Raw genomic sequence first — 19,597 nt, 5'->3', positions numbered from 1 at the left:
TTAAGATGAATGTCTACTTTCCTTTCTTGCATAGGGACACTCATCTGGAAACACTAACTCAACCTTTTTTCTTTCCTCTTTTTTTTTGTCATCTTTCAGAAGAAAACTATTCTTTGAAAAATGTAATTTGAAAAGCAACGGAAGTATGTTGCTTGAACTTTCTATATACAAAATACAATTTGAGTTTAATCAGTGCTTAGGGCACAGAAAGGCACAGCAATGATAAGTACAGAACTTTCATATGCTAGGCCTTTTCTATTCTTTCCAATTCTGATTTTAGCTTATATGAGAGAAAATGTGACAATATCAAAGCTGGTATTTCAAGACAAAGTTGGTCCAACAGGGATCACTGGAAACCCACAAAATACTTAAAAAAAAAAAAAAAAAAAAAAAAAAAAAAAAAGCAACAACAAAAAACAAAAAAACTCCAAAAACTCTGCAATCTTTCTGGACAAATAAAAATAAATTTGGATTTTGGAATTCTAAAGGTAAAAGATCAACATATCACTGTCATTGTATTACACTACTTTACCTTTCTATAACTTTCTAGATTGTTCAAAAAAATCAAACTAGATTTGAAATATTGATGTTTAATTAATATATTAAAGGTAGCTCTAATTTAAAATTACTTCCGCCACACAATTCATTAAAAACTAACTTCAATTTATTTACAGCATGGAAACAAAGTACATTTGTTTTTAAAAAACAGTGTATATTAAGATTAGCCAAAAATCCTAATAGTTGGACAATGACACACAAATTATTAAAAGAAACAAAAGAGCCACAAAAAGCTCAAGAAATTTTACTTACTATAGCAACTTTCACAAGCCCGACCTATTAGTGAGGCCTGTGCCTGATAGGAGGCTCCCATTGCTCCATTCACTGCAGCAGGTTTCCCATTGTTGCTGGATATTTGATTGGGATTTGGTTTATTGCTTTAAATAAAATAAAAAGTCATCTTTCAGAAGTGATTTTATTAGCAAGTTAATCAACATAAAAACAGTTTAGTTCTAGAATTCTGATGTGTGGTGGCAAAATCTGTACAAAATACTCTAAACTGCAAGACTAATTTTTATGCTTCTCTAGGATTTTTAACACAGTAAGAGACTTAATTATGTAAAGAATTGATTCAATAATCAAATTTACAGAGCTCTGTAAAATACGAGAGCAAAAATTATTACATGGTCTGAGTTGCTCAGCAAGCTATGCAAAAACAAAGTCTCCGGGTCAAGCATAACAATAATCCCAAACACAGCATGGAATTTAAGAAGGGAGTTCCAGTCAACAGGTTTAAAACAGATTAAGCTTTACATGGTGAGGCCAGGTTTTGGGTGAAGTACAACACATGTAAGAGTAGTAGTACTGCCTGTAATAGTGTAAGGCTCTCCACAGTACAAGGGGGCTTGCTGATCCATATCTCAAGCAGAAGTACGTATCTTTGCATCATTCACAGTAAACGCGAATGTCCTATAACTGTGGTAAAACTCACGCAGATGATCATGTATCAGGATGTTCTGCTTGGGTCATGCCCTAAACTACTTCTGTTCTGAGTAGGCTTGATTTTTTTTTTTTTTTTGTTATATATATATTTTTAATCTACTACTGCTTCAGTGCAGTGGGACTTTACTTCTGAGACAATAAGTGCAATCACACTAGCTTAAAGCACAGTATTTTCACTGCTCCAATTTTGTGGGTGTTATTTACCCCTCTGATGAGCAAAACTGATAATACAATGCAAGGCCGGATATATTGATTTCTAACATGATTTATCTTAAATATAAAAATATATACAATATTAATTAAAATGACTAATTAAATTAAAAAAAAAAAACCTGCACAGTTATCCTTGTTTCTTCACTATTCCTGTATGGTGTACATGAAACCTTTGCTGTATCAAGTCTCTACTCCAAATATATGCAGGTCAGCCTGTTCGTCTCTATTCTTCTCCTTTTTCAATACATCCAGTGAGAGACTTACTTTCACAATTTTCAGATGCTCTTTATCAAGTACCTTCCCAAGGTACTCAAGAGCAGTCCCTTGGCCTCAAGGCACGAGAGAAGAAATCAAGAGAAAATTAAGTCTCCCTCCGTAAAATCTGTTGCTTAGTTACCTTCTAAAGAAACCTACAATTGAAAGGGACTCTGTTTTTTGAGGACAGAACTTTGCTTTTATAGGAAATAGTATTTTATGATCAAGTTCGAAAAGGTATTCATCTCTAACTTAGAGTCAACTCTACTCAGATCTCAAATGCAAGAATTCAATCTTGAAAGAGTGGTAACAATCCATTTGTCCATGAGTGCCCCAGATTGCACAATTATCAAAAGATTTAACAATTCCTACTCTCTTACCGTTGACTATGGATTTTATCTTGACTCAGAGGCAACAGACAGCAACAAAGAAAAAGAAGGCAAAAAAAATCTGTATTTCAGAACAGAGTTTGTGATCTAATACAACTAGTCCCCATTGTGAACAGAGATGATATATTGACAGAAGCCCCAAGTTGTCAATATGGACCAAGAAAATAAAACAGAGCATTATGTAAAGAATGAGTACCTTCCATAGCCACAGTTTTCCTAAAGCAGCTATTTACCTGAGAGAGTTATGGAACACTCATACCAGTGTTTTCAGCATACAACTCGATTATCCAAAGTCCATTATTAAACGTTAATTTTTTTAAAAGATAACATTTATTAGAGACATAGAGACTTTTTTTCTTCAGAGAAGATGAGATTAAAAGTTTGAATTTAACAGTCTGCTATTTGTATTATTAAATCTGTTTAGGAGACAAAAGTTTGTATGAAATATAGAAAGGAAGCTCCATTGTATGTAATTTATAGAAGATATCAAAAAGGTAACACTGGATTTTCAAATTATTTCATATTGTATTCTAGGCTTCTGTTACATGAACACTCATATCAGCGGGAAATCCACATAAATGTACAGTGAATATGCCCACAAAAAGTTTAAAAGAATGTCATCTGTAATCCCTTCTGTTCTCATAATCTTGAGGAAATTATGAATATGGAAGAGACAGATTATATCTTGTTTTTATAAACTACATGTTAACAAAAGCAGATGCAGCACTCAGTTTAAATCTAAAAAAACTAGATAAAAATCCCTCAAAAGTAAACAGATTTCATTAGTAAGGTCTGTTCAAAGATAAAAGATTTGGGGCTGTTTGCTACCTTTAATGCATAATCAAAGCATCTCTTGTCTCTAGTTTAAGAGCACATAGTATCAGTAAGATAAAACTAACTAAAATGGGAAAAGATCTGATTTCATTTTATGTAACTACATTAACAACTGCTTCTATCTTGAAATCCTGCATTTACACAAATACAAAATGCTGGTGCTACAGAAATTCTGAAGCAATTACTCCAGAAAAAATTGCTTTTTAAATGACAAGGCCATTCTTGCATGTGAGCAGTTCATGTAAGACTTGAAACTAACTGATCAGCTTTTGTAATAACTCTCATCTTTCCAAAACAGACAGTTTGGAGGTCAAAGACAAAGGGCTGACTCAAGAACAAAAGTTCCACTTAAGGCAAGTATTTATGACATTTTCCAATTATATTTGGTATATAACAAGTACTGAGAAAGTATTAAGAACTAAGACTAAGAAAATATCATGCATGTTTCTGCATGTAACTGCATGTTACTGTTTCAATTTTACCTGTACATTATTCAGAAAAATGACCTGTTATACTCACTAGGTGGGGATGTATACTTGTTTCAATTTACTTTCTGCTTCAGCTGCTTTCAGACGTTTCTAGTAGAAAAATTAACACATTAAATTATATTCATATAGGCAAATTCATAAAGCTACACACAATCCATCTTTAAATTATTTTTACTTTGTACTGTGATTCCACAAGAGTCTCCAAAACAAGTGTAGAATTCTACAAGATGAAAACCATGAGAAACTGCAGTTCCCTATTTTTATTATTAGTTTGAAATTATAGTATACTGTCTTTCCATGGTAAAGCTCACAGGCCTCAGCAGATGATGACAAACCTGTAAAAACATCTATTACAATTTATATCAATTACATCTAACAGCCATATACGACATTGTGGTTAACCCTTGTAGGAAAATATGTGAAGTGTACTTTAAATTAAAATAAATTAGTGAATGGGCACACAATGAGTCAAGTAATTCACTACTTCGTGCATGTTCAATCAAGCTCGAGGCTAGGCTTTTCTAAGCAACATAAGGAATTAGAACACTCAAGTCCACTGACTGTTAGAAAGAACGAAACATTTACTTCCTTGAATGCCATTAAAACTCTAGCTCAGGAACAGAGCAGTAGCAGGAAAGCTATGCTATTACCAAGATATTCTGTGAATTTACTAAATTATGACTTTCTTCATGCTTCAGTTTGCACTCAAAATAGTATTATTAGTTTAAGATAATGTAATTTGGTGTGATCTTACAGATCTATCATACACAAAAAAGCTACCCTTGACATATTGCCAGCACATTTGTAACTAAAAAGAATATTCAATAAAGAATACAATTTTCTTTTGAAAGCTTCAAAACATAACACCTTGAAACGGCAAAGGCATAAAAATCTTGACAGTCAGTGGAAGACACTTCAGTGCGTTTGAAAAACACCAGTTAAACGTCACTGTCTGCTGGGTGACCCCTGGAGTTCATTGATTTCAACAAGGGTTTTGTCATTCTTCACATCTTTACACTCTGTCATCTCTGACAGCAACGATATTTCAGGTGCCTGAGAACTCTAGCTTTGGGTTTTTTTTCATTTGTTTTGGTTTTATATAAAAAACAAAAAACCACATGTGTAACCAGGTCTATGGCATAAAGGAGTGGAATTTTTTAAATTTTACTATAGAGTTTAACAGGATGGCGTGACAAGTCCTAAAACTACTGATGAGCTATAAAGTACATAACATCCAATCTAGATATAAAGGTACACTTAAACAAAACATAAAAATACGAGACACCAGCCATCAGAGCAGCATCTGTCTGGTACCTTCAGAACAGATGAAATGAAACTTAAAATAAAAAGTCTTAGGCACAAACTTCTAAAATGCTGAGAAGTTTCACTTATTGCCATACATTCAGTCGCAGTTGATTCCTCCAGCCACTGGAGCGCTCCTAGCTCCCCGCTCCCCTTTCCTTTGATTAACAAGGTTTTTAATCAAGATAGGGAAAAGGATGATGAAAATGTTTGCTTCTCTATATGGAAACAAAAAAATTGCAAAAGCTTCATGTGTTTTTTTCAGCCCTGCAGAATCTCACTGGTAGAGCCAAGGGATTCTGGCTTAGACATGCCATGTAAACAGTGGGGCAGAGGAAATGCATTCAGCAACCCATGGTTCCCTCACCTAAAATGGATTCTGCAAGAAACCAAACTTAGCATTTTTTCTGAGTACTAAGTCCTAAAAAAACCCAAACCAAACAAAAAACAAAAACAGGGAAACATTTGAGATGACATGAGTAGCTATGACAGTATGTTTTTCAGCATTGGCACAAGAAATACAGAGTTCAGATGTCTACTGGTTATCCAGAACATCTGCCTCTACCTATCAGATCTAGAAAAAAGGTTACTTCCCTGCTGTTTCTGTCAAGATATTACTTCTGCTCACTTGAAAGAACAGAGGAAAGGGGTTGAACAAGGTCAATTTTATTAAAAGGAAAAACTAAATCTAAAAAGGATATTGATATCCAGCAATAAATCAACAGTATCTCTCTGCTTCTCAAGATTCCTCCTTTCTTCAGCATGTGTTTAAAACTCAGACCTCCATTTCTCCTACAGCAGCCAATTCTCTCCTCTGCTGTACTCCTGTTTTTTGATGCCCAATCTTTGCAAGATTCAGAATCCAGGAAGGTACTTCCCAAGTTGAGAGAAGTATCATTCTCTTTGCTCTGACGGATCTGAGATGAGTTACTAGGTTAATAAGCTTTAATGGCTGAATAGCCTGAGTAGGCTTCCTCATGTAAACTATTGTTCCTTTCCATTTGACAAAGTTGCCTCTATGTCATCCATCAACACACTTCTCATTTATAAAAACTGCTTTTCACTGTGTCTCTGAGGAGCAACTCATGCAGTCCATGCCACCAAAAATTAATTCCCATGGGATATGAGAGTCCTTTTCCATTTATTCCCAAGACAGGCTTTTCACAAGCTTTTTGCTGCTCACATGTTCCTACTTGTGTTTTGAGCTGCAGAAGTGACTTCCATTCTCACCTCAGCTACACATGGTGCAGCTCCATGCTTAGTGGCCCTGCGCTACCTTCAACAGGCCCATTGCAGAAATGCAACCATGGTATGATTTGCCTGGCTTAAGTCAGTTTTTGCAAGAGCAAGGAAAAAGCACAGCATCTGCCAAGCCTCATACACCGACAGCTTTTAAGCTGAGAACACTTCTTTAGAGCTCCAGCAGAACAGCTCTCAACAGTGAACTGCTTCCATTTAACAGCTTCAGGCCACAGGGTTTCCACAACCGTCTTTTTTTTTCCTTTTCATATCATACCCAACTATATATATATTTGGTTTTCAAACTGAATAAACAGGTGAGGCTACAGGTCAGCAGATAACCTGCATTTCATTGAGACTCATAAGAAACTGGGCCCACTGTACAAAGAGAAAAAAATAAATTTCACTACACACCTATCATCACAGCAAAAGAAAAAAATATGATAAACTAAAAGAAATTAGGTAAGTAGCTTTGAAGCAGTGTCAAAATTTAAAGGCATTTGTAGGAAACTGTATTGAGGCCCTGCGGGCAGCGTCAGTGGCAGGTGAGTATACACACTAACTAAATTGTAGCATACCTTTAACACTGGACGGAATAGAATTTTAGCAACTCCTTTCCTCCTTTATTTGTTAAAATGAATCATATACTTTCTTCTGCAAAATAATCACACAGTACTATTTTAGTATAAGCTATATTTTTATGCACTAAAACTATAGTTAACGTTGCTCCTTAAAAGCAACAGAAAACATCACTGCTTGAATTCATACTGACCAATCAACTTTTAGGTAAGGAAAGATAAGCAAGGATGCAGAAACAAAACCATCAACAAATAATTGCAGTTTCTGAAATGAAACCTGAGTCTATTGAAATCTGCAGGATGAAAACTGGCTAACTGGAAACGTTCAGAGAAGAAACATGAGAAATGATTATGCACAGAGATCAAATCTGATAATAAAAGGCTCCTCAGTATCATAGGAAAAGGCTGGAAGTTGAAGCTAGACTAATTGAGACAAGAAACAAAACACCAATTTGCAACAGTAAGGATAATTAATCACTGAAACAATTTAACCAGGAGAGATGATGCTTTTCAAAAAGATACATCTGATTTTAAACACCAACTGTTTCCAGGAAGTCCTACAGACTGTATTATAGAAGAGGTCAAGATAAAGAATCTCAGCTTTTCATTTGGCCTGCACTGCTTTTACTCAACTACCCTTGAAAATTGAATGGTATTTCTTTTCAGGAACATTTGTCATGATTATCAGCTGACAAATACCCCAAGAAATGATCGTTTCCCTGTGTAAGTAATGTTTTCAACAGAGAAAATAAATAAACGTGAAGGAAATGTTATACATTATTGTAGTACAAGAGTTTGAAGTTAGCTGTTCTCTAGCCTAATGAATGAATTTGTAGTAGTTTTGCAAAATGGATCCTTTGCTTGCACATATTCTCCTTTTTCTGCTGAAAAGCCTTAGTAAAAGATTTTTGCATTGAACTAGATTTTTAAGCAGAAAACTATATAATGTAGTGTTCATGAAAAGTGCCAGATCACCAAGAATGATTACTGAAAGCCTGAATTAGTTTTGCTAGACAGGTTCAGTACAGGCAGAAAAGATTACATATCTATTTCCCTTCACCTTGACTTGAAGGGGTCATGCTCTGAAGGCAAGGTGGAGCAACATCTCCATCCCCATTAAAACATCCCCATTAGCTGAGCAAGAGCAAGAGCACCATTTAGTGACAATTATGGCAATGAAATCTATCCCATATACAGACAATTCACAAGACAAAATAAGCAGGTAATTAAATAGCAAATTTTCATATTAAATCACATTGATCTAAAATTCAAAGACTATATTTTATGCATGAATAAGATTCAAGTATGTATATCAACATTTTCTTTTTCCATTCTCCCAAGCTGTCCTACCTCTCAGGCATGACATTTAGAGAAGAATAACTCTGAAACTGCCACGCTTTTACTGAACATATTTTCTCCCAGCATGCATTCAATCATCACAGCTTGTTCTGGTATAAAAAAACCATAGATACTATCTTTACTGAACTGTATTATTTTTACCATTCCAGAACAAACTAAACAAGGGTAGGACAAAGTTTTGACCTGCTGGATTTCCCTAATTTCTTGTTAGGGAGGATTACAGAAATGTTAACCAGGAGAGAAATGAAATAATTTGGCCTATAGTGTTTTTATTATTGATGATGACGCATGACCCTGAAAGAACATCTCTACAGCATTAGATCCCAGGATGTAATGACATGTTGAGAATTAGGATGTTACAAGTTTACTTAGGGATAAGCAAAAAATAGACATTTATGTCTATAAGAGTATTCAAGTTATGGATAACCATAAGGCACTTCACAGTATTTCTGTATGATCTTTTTCTAGCTGAAGCTAAAAATCTAATTCTATAGAGAGACACACGAACTCAACATAATGCCACGCACCTTGACTGTTGTGGCAACAGAGCCATAATGAAACCCTGGAGAATGTTAGAAAAAAATTCCATCTCAGCACCTTTTGCCAACCACTCTAGAGCAAGTATTTCAGAAAAAAATTCACAGGAAAACAGAGATCAGTCTCTGAGCAAGCTAAGCAGGTTGACAGAAGTCAATTTTCAATTTGATTTTATCTTTACTCCAAGGCTTTCAGTATCTATGAAACCTTTTTATCTGATCTTTCAAGACCCTCCATTGCTCTCTTAAGAGCAACTCTTAAGAGCTGAAAAACAGCACAGCAAATCTTTGCTGGCAATACCTTTCCTAAGACAAAGATTAATAGTGCAAAGAAAGTGTTAAAAAAGTTAAATGAATGAAGACAAAGTGAAAATACATTCTTTAAAACACAGCAGAACTATTTTCTATTTGTATTACCACAGCACTAGAAGGTCCTTGTCATAGTCTAAGACTCTACTATGTGGTACAAGACTTTTTATACCCTAACAAGAAGGTGCAGACACCCTTTCAAAAAAACCCAGAACAATCTGAGGCAACCACCCTTCTCAGCTGCACACACTGCAACTAAATATGGAATAATTGTAAAAATCTACCTAAGGACACAGCTGAAATCACAACAACATAAAACTTACTTTAAACATTCTGTATGCAACATTGCTACTAACTGTAAGGCAATAAGTAGTTACCAACTTAAGTGTCAAATCATAAATTAAAATGGAGGATTTTAAAATTTTTGGAGTATTTAAAAAACTTTTGAGTATCTAAATCATGGTGTAAATATAAAACAGAGTACAATACATAAAAAACACTAATACTCAAGTTTTGTTTAAACCTGCTTCAAATATCCTAGCGTAGCTACCCAATGTGGTCTTATATTTTTGCTGCACAGGGACCCAAGCAGCTGAATACTCACTCAGAAGGATGCCACCTTCACTATGTGCAGAATGTTCTCAATTTTCGTTTTCAAATCCTGATGATACCAAACTAACTTCTTACCATGGACTATCAAGAAAAGGTTCGTAACATTAGGAACTATCTTTAACACAACATATTCTTCCTTTCCTTCAATCCTATGTACAGCTTCAAAGCTTACTACATTTGCTCTGCAGCCCATCTCCTTCCTATCTATAGCAAGGAACTGGAATTGCATTGCTATAAACCAGCATACAATAAAAAAGGCTCTTCACAGCTAAGTGATGAGCTCTAGGCACCCGAGGATTTGGCAATGTATCCTGTGAACACACAAAACTACTGGTCTACAGCCAAAAGTATTAACATAGGCCTCCCAACGCATGTCTTAAGACCACAAACAAATTTTTATGCTTTAACAAGCTTTTTTTTTCCTTTCTTTTTTAAGAATACAGAAGACTTGTTCATGTTGAATTAGGCATTAAATTACCTGCTGCACATATCTGTCAGTGGTTTTCCACATGTAATAATATTCAATGATGCTAGTCAGTGACTTCCAAGGGAGCTGAAAAACATTTGTTACAGATTAAAGGGGTTCCAAGAAATTGCAATGTCCACATCTTATTAAACATATATTAAAATCTCATATATTTGATATATAAATATTAGAATGTATATCCATTAAATTCCTACATTAAAATACATATACATATAAATAAATATACTACTAAAAATACAGAAACCTTCTTTATGGATAACAAAAATGCAGGATTAAAGCTATACTATATACAGTAAATTATGTTTGGATATGGATGTGTAAATCATACGTTTAAACTAAATGATATCTAGTGCAATCGGAAACACAGAAAGTAACATCTCTATTATAAAACGTATCAGATGAAGAACAACATTCAGAACTAAAATAAATCATCTTGACAAGAATGTTTTGGAGTCTCACGATAATTTTACGCTTAAAAATACATCAGTCACAGCACTTAATTCACAAGTTCTTCAAGTCCCATAAAAACTAAATGGCTCATATAGCACAGCTTGTCTTCCATAAACATTTGGAACTTTTTTTATTATTATTACTATAATAATCCAGTTTACAAGGTTGTGTGCACATGTTCATTGGAAAAGTAAAGATGTGTAAGCCTAAGTTTAGGGGAGAAAATGAACCATAGAGCAGCCATTTGTAATTGCTATAGAATTATCTAGTCCATTGCATGAATTATCTCAATCATTTAAATTAGTTATTTTCTCACAGAATTCATGCAATTTTCTTCATAACCTGAAAACATGCCACTATTCAGCGCATGGTATTTTACAGAAGCATGCATTAACTTCAATATTTTTTGCTTTCCAGAGATAAAGCTGAAAGTTAGAAAGCCCCAGAAATCTAAGACATGGAAACTTATCTTTCCAACTCTACTGACCCCACTTTGGGGCTTTCTACATGTCCTAAGCCAAAAGTGCAGGCTCCTGAACCTTTAAGCGAGTTCCTTAAAGCAACAGAAGAACCCTGTATCAAGTTACCTCTCCCAGCATGCAGGAGCTCACAGACAGGGGGGGTTTTTTGTTGTTTTTTGGCAGACACTTAGAGGAACTGAGTTTTGCTTTGACTTCTGCTTTTCAGGAGCTGGGATTCAGATACAGGTTCACTTGCGTACTACTTCTGAGGTAATGCACCACAGTGGGTAAACCTCTGGTCTAAACAATAGCAGTTTTGTCCATCTGCATTTAATCTAACTTAACCATACCAAACAGCAGCATAACAAATGTATAAACTGACTCTGCAATAAGTAGCAACACAATTCAGTTTACTAAAATCCTTTCACTTTCTTGGGTAAATCATGCCTTAAGAGAACTCTGCCCAAGAAAAGGCTGAGACTGAGTGTTTGGTGTCAGTGGACTAATACAGGTGAGTTGCTTCTCAGTGCCTAAATCTACATCCTTACTGAGATCCAGCTGAAAGACTGTCACCCCAACAACCTGCCATTGCCAATTAGTCCATTTTAGCTTCTCTGTATTTGTTTTCCTTTCTGAACACTTTTCCTATTAACACATTAGTAACATGAGCACTTTTCCTACAGATACATTAGTACAATGGATATATTGGCTCTATCTCCAGAAAATACTTTTATCTGTTTTTAAGTTAACTATGATTGTGACAATATCAGCAGTCAGTAGGCAATTGCAATCAATTACAGATAAATAAGGTGTTTTGATTAGATAACCATAATCCTTCTACAATTTGATTCACAACTCAAAACTTGTTTGACATGCTGAGTATGAATATTCTATATTCTAAGTGTTTACCTACACTCCTAAAAGATAAAACCCTGTGGAGGCACATGAATCTTCCAGAGGTTGCTCTTAACGGCCACAGAAGCTGGAAACAGCCACAGAATAACGTACTCTCATTATCAAATTCTGTTAAACACTGACTGAAAGAAATACAAATGACATGGCATACATGGCATGACATTTTACAGGAGGGAACTAACGCTGAGGTATCAGCAGTACAAAACCAGGAAGAGGCAATTTTCAATTTCATTACTTTCTGCAGGGTAAAAATGGACCACTCAAATCAGTCCAGTACGACAAACTTAGGATTTTAAAGCATTTTAAAATGTATATATGTTAACTTTAAAGCATGTTTCCATAGTTTTCTGAAGTTGGAAGTTGCTCCTGTTTTAATTAAACGGCTTGAGTCTGATTCCCAAGGCCTTTCCTGCCATATCTGAAATGTGAAAGTTACAAATCTGTGAAAAACAGTGATAATGAAAAACTAAGACTTTAACAAGCAGTATAGAAGACACCACAACAACTGTCCCTAGGAATGAGGAAAACAGCTCTGTTTAGAGCACATAAAATATTCACTCTATTCCCATTCTATTATCCTGGAATGTGAAGTAACTCAGGTTAATTCAATTAACTTAAAAAGTTTAGGTTCATTAGGATTTACATAGGTTCTCACAGATTGCAGTACCTCAGTAAATGAGATCCTACAGCAGCTGATGAGTCAACAGCAGATGAAAGTGATTGTTCAAAGGCTGGGCTGTAATTTGATAAGCTTCTCCTGTCTATTAAAAAAGCTAAACTCCTTTACACCATTTAATTTATTATCTTGCTTACTAATATTTAATGTTTATACCTCAATGCTTGAGCTGCACTTTGAATGTCAAATAGTGCCAGTTATTATTAGTTGCTGGAAAAGTAAATGAACCTGCCCTTTAGAGAACTATAATGTAAGGGTTGCGATTGCAGTTACTGTGTCTTGCAAATCGTGGATCATTCTGAAAGAGCAATTCTTGTAACATATAATGACTCAAGTGGGTATTACATAAGTCTTTTGCTTTAGAATATTGCTACCAATCACTTTCTGTCATACCACACACAAATCTTGCCAGTGCTGTGGCACCATCATGCTGCCTGCTTAGACTCAAACTTAAACTCAGACACAGTGTGTTTTTATCACATTACCTTTTAGTCAAAAGATATAAAACCAAAAGGATTTAATTTTATCATTAAATACTAAGTGGACGCTCAAACAAGTTAGCATGTATACTACTAGTTCATCAGCTGCTTTGCCCATGCTTTTACAACAAAAATAAAGGTAACTTACTTTTCAGTGACTAGTCAGTGAAAAGAAGGATGAAAACATATTGCATTTACTACAGGATAAAAGTATTCTCACAGATAATTGCAGCTTAAGTGCTATAAATTCACACCCACCTCACCTTGCAGAAACTTGTTCATATACGCATGATCTAAATCTTGAAAGGGTTATTTTAAATGATCACTTTTAACTAAATGTTTGTTTTTAAAGGTCTATACCTTTACAATACCACATAACAAGTGGGAATACATAAATTTTACCCTAGAGAAATGAAGACAGCCCTCAAAATTACATATACATTAATAGGATTGAGAGCTTCCAAATTATATAGCACACAATCTTTATATAACTCTAAGCTACTAATACTATAGAAACTGATATGTAAAATAGATGTTCTAATGCTGTTTTAAAAATGACAATGTCACTTTTCAAAAAGGTAAAAAAGTGACTATGGATAGACAATATCCCTGTTTCAACTAAAAGAGATTATAACTGAGTAGTACTCCATATCCATTTGTGTTCTACTTTGAGTCATCGTTAACATACCCTCAGTAGGCTACCCAACTCTACCTCTAGATTTTTCTCTCTTTCCTTCTGGGAGGAGGACAAGGAAAAAAAAAAAAAATCTGTGTTTTGGTAAGGAAGATGCAGTGAAAGGAAGAGGGTATTAGAGTCCAGCTGAGAAAAATTAAACATTTTAAATAGCTTTCATTAGGCTCACTCAAATATCTAGCTTTCGAACATTACACATGTAAAAGCGATTTCTACAATGCATTACTCATTATAGCACTGCAATGCATGAACAGCAACAGAACTTAACTACATGTAGCACCACACAAAAATGATAGAGAAAATAAAAGAAATACACGCAACAAGGCTTAGATTTACTTGGTCACAATTCGTATTAGGATTCAGTTTGTAAACAGTGAATAAAATGTGCAATAGATGTTTAGGCATTTTAAACACTACAAAGGATTATAAGCAGAACATACTGTGGATAATTAGAAGTCATAGCTACAATCAAGATACTGAACTAACAAATCAGGAGCCACTTATCTAAATATCTATGCATTAAATAAATGATTGCAGTCTATATTAAGATTTCAGCTCTAAAATCCTTAAAATATTCTTTTTCACTCATATTTTCTTGATCTTAAACAGAGCTATTCCATCCACGATGCAATTTTCATCCTTATGAGATGAATACAGTGAACATTTTCTTCCCTAGGAATCTCAGAATGAAGCACACAGATATCACACCTGTTAAAATGTCAGTTCTTCAGAAAAACAATAGCCTTCCCTTCCCACCTTCATTCAATTACATCTCTTTCATTTTAGAATTGCAAAAGTGAAGACAGATATCACCAACACTCAGTTCTAAACTTCTTCCCAGTGTCCCACACACCTTTATTAGAAGGACTTCTACAGCTCATGTACATATATCATACATCTTCTAAATCAGTATGGTTTTCCTCTCAAAGATTGCTAATAACACCACCCATTGCTAATACAACATGGACTTCAACTTGCAAAGAAAGAAACTGAGCTTTCATAGTCAATCAAAATGAAATCTGCACAAAAACTTGTACACAATAAGTCTTTTTCAATGAGAGAAAAGAAGACTCTGCAAAAAACATGCAACAAAATCACCAAAAACTTGCTGAAAATCCCAGCAACGAGTGATTAAAATTCAATTCCATTTCATTACTTTGCATTAGAATTCAGCAAATTAAAGCTTTGTAAAGTCTGATACTTCAGAATCAAAACCAGCATAGTTAGAAGGTATCAGAAAACATCTCCTTTACTTTTCAGAAGTGCCTTGATAATGAATGTGTCAAAATAACTCCCTGTAGTGCACTCTGCAAGCTATCTGAGTATGGATTTCTCTCTGCTAATCATAGAAGAAAACCCCGGAGTTTCCAAAAGCACTCAGGAGAGTGAGGTGTGTAGCTGCTAATGAATTTCAATGGAGCTTGTGGAAAAGTTCTGAAAAGTTTCTGGAATTTCAGAATCTTGTGAAAATCCTTATCAAAACACATGAGAATTTAGCATATGAGACACCCTACCTGGTATTAAGCCATTTAACAGATTATCTTCTGCCAACATCTTTCCAAAGAATGGCACTGAACAAGAAAAAATATTCACTTTCATCTGGATTATATGTGTGTGTTTGTGTGTGTGTATACACATGTAAGTGTGTGTGTGTATATGTATGTTAATTACATATAACAAATGCACAGATTTCTCCTCTAGCTAATCTTTCAAGCCTACAGAAAGCAGTTATGCTCACCCTTGCAAAAACACAATAACACAAAAGTGCACTACTTCAGTACTTACAAAGTCTTGTCGAATGTCATTGAAGTCCTTCCCATACTTTTCCAATGCCTCTTCAAATAAACTAGCTTCTGATGCTGACCATTCTTCCATTTCATCTCTACACAAGACAGGCCCTCCCAGCGGCACTAGAACGCTGATGGCACTGCTCAAATCATAGTTGTGTTTATGCAAGGTGTCCATTGCATGAAACTAGCAAAGAGAAGGACACAATAAGAAAACTTGTCGAATTAGAGAGCAGCCAATTTTAATCAATGCAAACTCAATGTATTATTTACTATATATGCCATGCAACAAGCTTTAACTAATGCTAGATTTAGAATCTATCCTGACGTCATACATTTCCTGTAATGAAATGTAAGGAAAATCTGAATTGTTCTATTATTTAACTTGGGAAAGGAAATGCCTTAATAAAATGTTTATCAAAAATGACACTAGTTAATTAGTTCCTGTAAATTACTAGCAAATATTTCTAAAGAAGCTTTAGTTGGTAGAAACTGGTTTCAAATAACCCAACAGAGAAAATGGCATACTGTCTGAGGAGAGACTGAGGTGCCATTTTCAATTAACAAAAGTTCTAAATAGTAGCTAAATACTCAGACATCTATGTGCTCAGTATTTTCATTGCTGGCGAAGGAAATCCTCATTTATTCTTTTCCCTATCATCATACTGAAAAACAAACAAGGTTTTTGTCCACTGTTTCTGCAGCTGACTAAATGAGGTTTCATTGTTTATTTCACTTTCCTGTATAAAAGAAGAAAACAGAAAACGAACAGGTGACAGCATTCTTCACTCAGCCTGTTTAGAGCCATCTCTGAATACTCACATCATCAACAAATGATGGGGAATGTGCAAAGTAAGTAGCTACATCGCAGATCCACCCGCAAGGAAGATAAGCAACATCTAAGGAGCCTTTCTGACTCAGCATCCCCAAAGCCCCTATTACAGAACCTTAAATTGTTGTGCTGAAGGAGGTATTAGAAGTACAAAGCACAATACGTCTGCAAAATACGCAACCGCGTAACATCGGGCTCCAACCTGGGTGACCCACCACAGCCATTAGCTGCAACTGCAGCACACAACACAGGCCTAAACGCTCCTTCCAAGGGGGGGCACCTGAAACCTTTCAGGGCAGGAAGGGTCTCGCATTGTGTGTCAGTATAGCACTTACAGACCAATTTCAGTTGAGTTTCTGGATATAAATGCATCGCAAATAATAAATGCTCTTAATCTGTTGCTATCTCCTATGAGTGGCTGAGGTCTTTCTTCAGCTTTTAGTATATCTCTTGGAGAGCTACCAGGGACAGGATGCTTGAACTGTTTCATCTGCAAGAAGCAACTTTGCCTTTTTCCAGTAACTTTGCCTTTTTCCTGTGATGGGTGATTTTACATAGGGTTTAGGTTAGATTCACCAGCTTTGAGAAGGAGCCATTCTTAAAGAGAAACTCTAATATGGAGATACTATATAATAATGTCTAAAATACATAATCCGCAGATTAGAGAACATAAAATAAATTACTGATTTATTACTTATCACCCAGCTGATCAGTAAACCAGGCATAAAGATTGAACTCTTACAGCGAATGCATTACCAAGGTTGAAATCTGTTTAAATCTCACTGCTTATGGAAAAACAGCACACTACACATTTTCCAAGCAGCTGTTAAATCCAGATCTATTCACTGATAATCAGTTTTCTTAAAAACAAAAACAGAAGTGAATAAATCAGGATCTTGCTCTTGCCTTAGATTCAATTTTGCATCTATGATAAACATCAACTTTCATAAGTTTTTTTTATTACCCAAAAAGAGATGCAGAGAAACAACTCAGTAGATAAGCACTGCCTTCACTCAGCTGTCTGTGACAGAAGATCACTGACAAGTTCCCACAATAACACTCTTTGCCTTCTGCAGGTTTGTCAGCCCCCACTTTCAGTCAGATTCCCACACTGCAGTGAGTGAACTATACTAGCAAAAGCAAGAGCAGCCTGAAGACATAACTGGAGCCCAAGACTAAAAGTCCTGGAGTATGTCCTTTTTCTTTGCTTTTCCCAGGGATCTGAGGACCCCAAGAAACTGCTAGTGGGTACACGCTGCATGAGGAGCAGGAGGCTGGGAAGAGCTGCCAGTGCCTCTCCCAAAGTGGGCCCTGGAGAACGGCCCTTCCCCAAGAGGGCCTGCCCAGGTCTTCCCTGCGCCGGTGGGAAGGGATGAGCCAGGCTGGCAGAGGGAACTTCAACTGCAAACTTAAGCAGGTGGGAAGATGCTATTCGCCAAGCCAAGGAAAGGCAGCATGGATCTGGGGAGAAAGGCAGTGGCAGGGCACACTGCAAACAAGCTGTAGCGTGTGGTTCCAAAAACAAGCTGCCATTTCAGTAGTCTGAATACCATAACAATATTTTAAACATGTTTGCTGCAGGGGCTACCTACACAGAAATCTTATGCAATTCATTAAAAAGTTTTGTTATATAAAATTTGAAGGAAAAGCCTGTTTATATTGTTTATTTTCAAGAGATATCAGGGAATAAAACTTACTTCCTTATGGTAAAATAACACAGGCTCTTCAGAAGGAGCCCACTGTAAGGAGTAAGCACAGTGATTCTGTCAGCCTACTGTGCTTTAATGCCTCTCACCAATGGATGCACTATGCAGTGTTCAGGAATCTGAAACAGTTAAGTCTTTCCAGTTTCTTTTTCTTCTCAGAGATCAAACTTCCTTAGAAAAGGAAACATTGGGTCTGAGAAGGCGAGAAATATAAGTTTCAGGTAGCTGTATGTCTCACAAGTCTTTATCATTTTCAGAGAAAAAAAGAGTATGAAATCCCACATTGCTTCAAGACATTTTGGCCCCTTCTACCATCTAAGTAGTTAAGCCCACATGGTTTCATGTCTTTCAGTAGGATATTCTAAATGACTTGGCAGTTTCCTTTCTTGTCTCGTTACCCTCCCCACGTCTTTGAGATAAGGATATCTGAAAGTAACCTTTCACTTGCTGTTAAGCTGGCAAGACCTCCTTAATGTGTACGTTCACCTCCAAGTTACTCAGGTTTATAACCTGTGTACAGTTTTTATATTAGTCTGTTTACAGTCACCTAACTGAAACACCAATTTTCTTAGTGTTACGCATCTACATCACTTCCAAAGCATTAATGAAATATACCACTTTTGCAAATGTCTGTACTAAGTGCTGCTCAAAATACGCTCCCAATCAACAAGGGAACATATGAAAGAATAACTACTATAAAGTATATATGTATATATAAAGTATATATGTCTTTTCTTAACTTAGAAGGGAGTACATTACCAAGGAGCAAAAGAGAAAGGTTTTAAAAAGCTGAGGGGGCATGAAAATGAGAAAGAACAGACACAATAATTAAACCTGGGGTGGTTCCTCTGGTGTCTCATTATAAGATATGCCTTTCATTAAGTGTAATGGAACTTAATGGATCATTTGCAAGGGAGAAACATTTATATGGCACTCAAACACTAAACGTATCCCTTTATTAGAAGCACTGCACATGTACTTACAAACAAAAAGAAATTGCTATAGGGATGAATCTACTATGTTAATCACTGAATACTGTAAGGAAGACCTGCATTCTATGGGAATTTTTAGAAATTCTCAATCTAATGAAATCTTAATAAAATGAAAAATGTTAAACTGGAGAACTATTTGGATGGAAAAAAGTATAAAACATTTAATGTGAATGGAATTATGTCACTAAGGTCATATCAGGGAGTATGAAACAGAAAAAGCATCTTTTGAATATAAAAGAAATTCTCTTGAGTATTACTGAAAACATGACATTTTGCCACTGTCTTTATTACACTACAGTAGTCCAGACTGAGTCAGTTTCCTGTTTAATAGCCTATAAGTACTCCGCAAAATGTAAGTTAAATATTTTTCTCATCATACTAATGAATATATTTTATCTGAAATACAAAAATTGCCCTAGTGGGTCAGACCAATGATTCATCTAGCCAAATATTCTGTCTCTGACAGCAGCACCAGGAGATGTTACTCAGAGAGAACATGCAAGT

At 35.6% G+C, this 19,597-nt stretch overlaps 1 protein-coding gene across 1 annotated transcript in view; it reads right to left on the bottom strand.

Annotated features, from left to right (window-relative positions):
- The window catches only part of MTA3 (metastasis associated 1 family member 3), a 144,698-nt gene that overhangs the window by 54,050 nt on the left and 71,051 nt on the right, over nt 1-19,597 (bottom strand). The window contains exons 9-12 of the mRNA XM_067293134.1: nt 15,562-15,750; nt 10,093-10,167; nt 3,711-3,769; nt 811-935 (exon numbers count right to left, since the gene is read on the bottom strand). Coding sequence (XP_067149235.1) covers nt 811-935; nt 3,711-3,769; nt 10,093-10,167; nt 15,562-15,750 — 448 coding nt within the window. The remainder of the gene's footprint in view (nt 1-810; nt 936-3,710; nt 3,770-10,092; nt 10,168-15,561; nt 15,751-19,597) is intronic.

The sequence above is a fragment of the Apteryx mantelli genome, chromosome 3 (genome assembly GCF_036417845.1).
Source record: "Apteryx mantelli isolate bAptMan1 chromosome 3, bAptMan1.hap1, whole genome shotgun sequence".
NCBI lineage: Eukaryota > Metazoa > Chordata > Aves > Apterygiformes > Apterygidae > Apteryx > Apteryx mantelli.
Note: the sequence above shows the minus strand (reverse complement) of the source record. Positions and strands in the feature narration are given on the sequence as shown.